At 43.6% G+C, this 6,873-nt stretch overlaps 1 protein-coding gene across 1 annotated transcript in view; it reads right to left on the bottom strand.

The window, feature by feature from the left end:
- Positions 1 to 6,873, bottom strand: part of SORBS3 (sorbin and SH3 domain containing 3) — a 69,427-nt gene that overhangs the window by 21,051 nt on the left and 41,503 nt on the right. The window contains exons 11-12 of the mRNA XM_018563688.1: positions 3,722 to 3,836; positions 2,183 to 2,287 (exon numbers count right to left, since the gene is read on the bottom strand). Of these exons, the coding sequence (XP_018419190.1) occupies positions 2,183 to 2,287; positions 3,722 to 3,836 (220 nt within the window). The remainder of the gene's footprint in view (positions 1 to 2,182; positions 2,288 to 3,721; positions 3,837 to 6,873) is intronic.

The following is a 6,873-nucleotide window of genomic DNA, read 5'->3' as shown; positions in this document are numbered from 1 at the left end:
ATGTTCACGCTGGAACTAAGGAGATTAAGGGGGGACATGATTTTCACATACAAAATGTTCCATAGTCATAGCAACATTAGCAATAAACTCTTCACGATAAATTCCGTAACAAAGACTAGAGGACACCACCTAAAACTGGTAGAAAAAAAATTCAAACACAAGGGGCAGAGGGGGTTCTTCTCAGTTCGCGCGGTTAGGGTCTGGAACTCACTGCCGCAAGCAGTGATTTCAGCTAATAGTCTGGAATCATTCAAGAGGCTTTTGGACGATTTCCTGAGAAACGGTAATATACAGGGGTACAAGTACTCCTAAAAACGAGATGACGCGAGGATCTTTACACCCACACACACACACAATGGGTTGGACTTGATGGACATATGTCTTTATTCAACCTCAAATACTATGTAACTATGTAACTATGTAAAATCTAGGACACAGAGCTTGGTATGGACAACTTTTGGTGGTCAACTGCCCTATAATGCTGTAAGGAGGCTTCCTTCAGAGGAAGGTAGTAAAATAAACCCGCTGGGAGAAATAGAGGTTGCCAGTGCTGACCTCTTCCTCTAAAAATGAGGGCTGCAACAAACCAATCGATTAATTGATTATGAGAATAGTTGTCAACTATTCTCATTATCGATTTGTTGGTTGGATCCCCTAGCTCTTTCCCGTCCACGCTGGGAGGAGGTCACAGCAAGCAGTGGGCGGGTGCAATAGACAGCCTGCTATTGGCTATTGCAATTTGAAATGGCCAATAGCAGGCTGACTATTGCACCAGTCCACCATCTGCTGTATTTACATTCAGCTGCCGTCTGCGGGATCTTGCCACTGGCAGCCGTCATTCCTGGGCTGAAGCTTTTCCAGCGCTGTGTGCTTACAATACAATTATTGAAAAAAATGTATATAAAGGGGGGGGAATAAATTTTTGGTTTTCGGCCTGAAAAAAATCTGCTGCGGGAGGTGTGTTGCAGTGCCATTCATTTCAATGGCACCCCAAACGCGCAGACCACCCACCCACAATGTGATTGCTAACATTGGAACCGCAATGCAATTCGTTCCAGTGCAGTGCGATTGCAAAGAATTAGTAGTTTTATTCTGAAGTAAACTTTATGTTTGTAACACGGCATCTGTGTATTTTATTTAAATTAAGGATGGTGTTTATTTAATTTGTTTTATCTGATTAATCGAAAAAATTATTGGCCAACTAATCAATGATGAAAATATTCATTAGTTGCAGCCCTACTAAAAATGCTTGTTACCCGGCTGTATTGCTGATTTAAAGTGACAGTAAACTCAGGAGTTAAATCTTAAAAATACATTCAAGAACCTTAACTATTAACAACAATGTATCTTATTTGTGTATCACTCGGCTGTAGATCCTCAAATCATCTCTGAATTGGTGCTGACACTGTCCTTCCTTCTGGAGGGGGGCTACTTTTGTTCCCCATGGTCCCTGTGTGTGTTGGGAAGTAGTCACCGCTACAATTTCTCTCCCGGGATGGACTACAATCTCAAGTTTAGTTTATTAATTTGTATTGAGATTGTAGTCCATCGCAGGAGTGAGCTTGGAGCGGTGACTACTTTACAGCACATACAGGGACCATGGGGAACAAAAGTAGCCCCCCTCCAGAAGGAAGGACAGTGTCAGCCCAAATTCAGAGATGATTGGAGGATTCCACGTGTGGTTATCAGCTACCATGCACTGGGCTCATAGCAGCCTGGCTGCAGGGGCTTGGTACTCATTTGAACATCTGCCTCATTTTAAACTTCCTATAAACCCAAACACCAAGCCGGGGTTATGTGGTTTATGTAGTTCCTCCGGATCTTTTCCCGCCATAAATAGCATAGTTTTGAATGACATCTTGCCATACTTTGGTTCTGTGTCACGTACCAGAATTGCATGCGTCTCATGAAATCACAAAGGGAACTCTGGGCTATGACGGCTGCAAAATATGATTGACTTGGAGGTGTATTCACCAAAAACAACAATCCAAATAAATCATTCTATAGATGGAAGAAAAGCCGGCACCCGGATCCTACGTGGCAGATTGACCTGTGACAATTCTACAAGTGTGTGAAAATAGCCATTTGAGAAATGCCGTTGCTAGGGATTGTATTTGTTTGCAGAGAGAGAGAGGCTGAGACATATATTAACTCGGGTGTAATAACATTGACATTCCCTTACTTTACGTAGCGGGAGCTCTACGTCAGAGTCAGCCTTGAAGTCATACAAAGCAATTGCTGAGAGCTGGGGAGTGTCGGCTCCATCGTGCTGATCAGGGGAGATAACCTGCAGGGACAAGCAAATAACGGCTGATGCCTTAATACTATAAGAATCCCACTTAGCCGAATGTTTAGGTATAGGATAGAAAGACAATAAGCTATAGAAAACTGGATTATAAATTGCTTGTGGTGCTCTGTACATACATGCAGTGAAATAATATATTACAATATCTAAAAGGTGTGTCAATGAATCTGCAGCACTTCTAAACATGATCTGATTGGGGCTGTGGGTATGGAAGCCCCTAAGCCCAGTTGAGTGAAGGCTTCCCTTTATAGCGGCTTAGGGGCTTGGCACTAGGGGTTAGGTGGTGGGCGTTGGGTGATACAATTATAGTAAAATTCTAGAATGCTCCATTCTATAAACACAGGATATATGAAGATCATAATACAATTCTATTACATTCGATATGGACACAAAACAATGTCCTACTCACCATGACCTGACCACTGGACATTATAACAATACATTTAAATTACAGTTCTAAAATACTGTAATCCAGCCTCAACCTCTTTACCATAAAGGAACCATTGAAAAATGTTGCATGTCTCAGGGAACCTCTACTGAAAATTATTAAAGCTGCAGATCATTGTACATTAGCCAACCCACATTGCTGGTCAATAAAAGAAGGGCACTCCTAGTTCGGTGGTCAGTGGGAGGAATGCCCCTTACATTGGTGGTCAGTAGGAAAAATGCCCCTCACATTGGTAGTCAGGGGGAAGAATGTCCCTTACATTGGTGGTCAGTGGGAAGAATGCCCCTTACATTGGTGGTCAGTGGGAAAAATGCCCCTTACATTGGTGGTCAGTGGGAAGAATGCTCCTTACATTGGTGGTCAGTGGGAAGATTGCCCCCTTTACAGACAACTAACATGATCATTGGTGTTAGTGGTGTCTACTGCTTACATCTGAAGGAACCCTTAGCAACATCTGGAGGTACCCCAGGATTCCACGGAACCCTGGTTAAGAAAAGCTGCTGTAATCTATAAACATAGACTATGACATGATCATAATACAATTCTATTAAACTCTATATGGACATAAATTACTAAACAACCCAATGTGACCTGACCACTGAACATGACAGCAATACAATTAAATAACAATTATAAAATATTTTATTCTATAAACACAGAATATGACAAGATCATAACAACATTTTACTACACTCTATATCAGCCTTATTTAACGAGGGTGCCGTGGCACCCTGCTGGTGCCTACTGGCTTCCTCAGGGTTGCCTCGAAATGTTCACACATATAACTTTGCACACCATTACTGGGCCCTTGTATCCAATGTAAAAGTGTCCGTGTTCTCCTGCATTTTACAATGACAGCTGGAACCTTATTAGTTGCTAACGGCAACACAGCCAGTTTCGGGATCTTTTGACTGATGAGGCCCAGAATACACCTATCAGTGATGCCTGCAGTGAGTGTGATAACAGACCTTGACGTAGCTCCCGGGAAACATGCCTCTGCGTCCATTTTGTTCTCCCAAAAACCAGTTCTTATCCACTGGCTTCAGAATGTGGACTGTACTTCCACGCTCCAATGAGATTTCTCTGTGAAAACAATTACAGAAGAGTTACTGTATATGGGAAAATGATAGAATTGGGATAGACAAAATCTATGTTAAGAGTCTGTGCATGTCACAACACATATGCAATTATGCAAGGGCACATTTACAAGCCCAGTTATAGAGTATTCCAAGGACCAATTTGTAGATTCACAGCACTATGCAATGAATCAATTCTGACTGGCTTAAAGTGATGCTCCTTCCTCTCCCAGACTGAATGTTTATGTACAGAGGATTACAGGAGCCAAGACAGACCTATGTACTATATGAAAGTACATTGAAAGCGGACCTCTACCCCCTTTCACAAGACTTCCCATCAGCACGGGGCTCTGAATGCTGATGTAAAATAATCCTATAGTGAAGGATAAAACTGAATCATTTTTCTATTACTTTCCTTTACTGGGTTCCCACTTCCTGGTCTTCTTAGGCACAGGTGACGTAGCCGGGGCCTCAGATTTGCTCCCTGATAAGACTAAGTCACCAGTCCCTTTCAGGGACATCTCAAGTCCTAACTATGAGATCTTGGGGAAAAAAACATCTTAGTGATAGAAAAAATTCACAAATTTTTATATTACTTACCTTTACTGGGCGCCCACTTCCTGGTCTTCTTAGGCACTAGTAATGTTACTGGGGCCTCAAAAATGCTCCCTGATAACACTACATCACCAGTGCCTTTCAAAGAGATCTCAGCCCCTAATTGAAAGATCTCTGCAAAAGAAAAATCCTTAGTGATATAATTTTTTTATTGTTTATCTATTACTTACCTTTACTGGGTTCCAACTACCTGATCTTCCTAAGCACTGGTGATGTAGCCAGGGTCTCAGAAATGGCCTCTGAGAAGACAACATCATCAGTGCCTTCCAGGGAGATCTCAAGTCCTAACTGTGAGATCTCAGGTAAAGAAAAAAGCCTTAGTGATAGAAAAAAAAATGGAATCATTTTTCTATTACTTACCCTTACTGGGTTCCCACTTCCTGATCTTCCTAAGCACTGGTGATGTAGCTGGGTTCTCAGAAATGGCCTCTGAGAAGACAACATCATCAGTGCCCTCCAGGGAGATCTCAAGTCCTAACTGTGAGATCTCGGGGAAAGGAAAAAGCCTTAGTGGTAGAAAAAAAATCAATACTTATTACTTATTTTTACTGTTTTCCCACTTCCTTGTCTTTTTAGGCACTGATGACATAGCCAGGGCCTCAGAAATGGCCCATGGGAAGATTACGACACCAGTGCCTTCCAGGAAGATCTCAAGTCCCAACTGTGAGATCTCAGGGAAAGAAAAAGCCTTAGTGATAGAAAAAACGGAATACTTTTTCTATAAGATACCTTTACTGGATTTCCACTTCCTGGTCTTCTTAGGCACTGGTGATGTAGCCAGGGCTTCAGAAATACCCCCTGGGAAGGCGACATCCTAACTGTGAGATCTCGGGGAAAGACAATGCTTTTTTGTTTGTACAGATGATTGTAATGTGGTATGGTGCATGCACAAGATGAGGCACATACCAGTATGCACCCAATCTGGCACGTGCGCTGCACCGCATAACATTTTTCACTTGGGAAAAAAAATCCTTTCCTCTGGAGATCTCATGAGAAAGTTTTGTTTTTTTCCCCCAACAAGTAGAATATGGTCAGATGGGGGACATGATGTCATCAGCGGCATGTTTCTTCCTTCTCCTCGAGGAAGAGGCAACAGGAGGCAGGTAAGCACTACTACTTCGTTTTAGTTAGTGGACTGTATTCAGGAAGTCAGGTTTATTGGGGGAAGGGGGGAAGGGGGGGAGAGGTCCTCTTTAGGTATTTATTAAAGAATGCAAACTATATTAAATGTGGATATGATATCTCTACCTGCTCTCTCAGTTCAAGCTTTAAGCACATATAACATTGTCTTTGTGATATTTTCAAGGTCCTGCACATCTATCAGACCTCCTCGGGGCTTTGTTTTAAACCACCACAGCGGTAATTCTAACAATCAAAGGAAGAATTCACCAAACAGCTGCGAGCTGATAGTAATTTGGTCTCATTAGTACCCACCAATACTGTTTGTTTCTTTGCAAACACCTTATTAGCTAAAAGGACACATACTTCTATGATGAAAGAAAACGCCCTGGTAATAGACGGCCGGTACGCTGCCAGCATTTACAGGAAACCCTGTAGTAGAAAACCTGGAGGCTTCAATTGCTGACCCATCACTGGGAAAAGACCGGTTACCTGGCTGCAATGTTGACTCCCTGACTTCAATCACCTGAGTCGGTTACCTAGAGCAGTGCTTCTTAAAGTGTGGGTCGCGATCTGAGTCCCCGGCCAGGACCGCCATCAGGGGGGTACAGCCGCTACTTGTGTGAGGGGCCCAGGCGGCCGGGGAGGCCTGGGCTCCAAACAAGATTTTTTTTTCTTTTAGTTTAATGTGCAGTGTAGTGTAGTTTTTAAGGTCGCATACCCCCCACCTCTGTGCACTTGGTACCTTCCTGAGCACATGCATGCAGGAAGGTTTTTTTTTACATTGACTGGGCTTTCTTTAACCCAGCAGAAGTGGAGCACAGCTGCTGGAGGTAAAGATAAGGAGGGAGAGGGGGCTTAGTAGTATATAGAGTGTGCAGAGAAGGACTTCTGACTCAGGCCCCATTCACACCAGGGCGCTTGCGGATCAGCGTGGTTTCTGTGCGGATTTTAAAAGGGCTGTTTTGGGTGTTTTTAATTGCGTTTCAGCGCTGAAATGCAATTAATAACGCCCAGAACAGTGCGGTTCCATTGAAAGCAGTATGGAAACCAACCGCGCGGCAAAAAAGGGTCAGGGAGCAATTCTGGCAGGAGGCGGTTCGGCTTGCGCAGTTGCATGGACGGTCCCCATAGCATTGTATGGGATCGTTCATGTTGACGGATCCGTGCAGCCAAATCCTCGTGGCAGGACCACCCCGATGTGAATGGGGCCTTAAAGTGCATTTCCCAACCAAGGCACAGAGAGGGCCGGATTTACCACAAGGCCAATCAAGGCCCGGCCTTGGGGCTGCAGGGAGTAGAGGGGCAGC

Source organism: Nanorana parkeri, unplaced genomic scaffold, assembly GCF_000935625.1.
Source record: "Nanorana parkeri isolate BGI_ZX_2015 unplaced genomic scaffold, ASM93562v1 scaffold686, whole genome shotgun sequence".
Lineage (NCBI taxonomy): Eukaryota > Metazoa > Chordata > Amphibia > Anura > Dicroglossidae > Nanorana > Nanorana parkeri.
The sequence above is the reverse complement of the archived record's forward strand: the minus strand, read 5'-3'. Positions and strand labels throughout refer to the sequence as shown.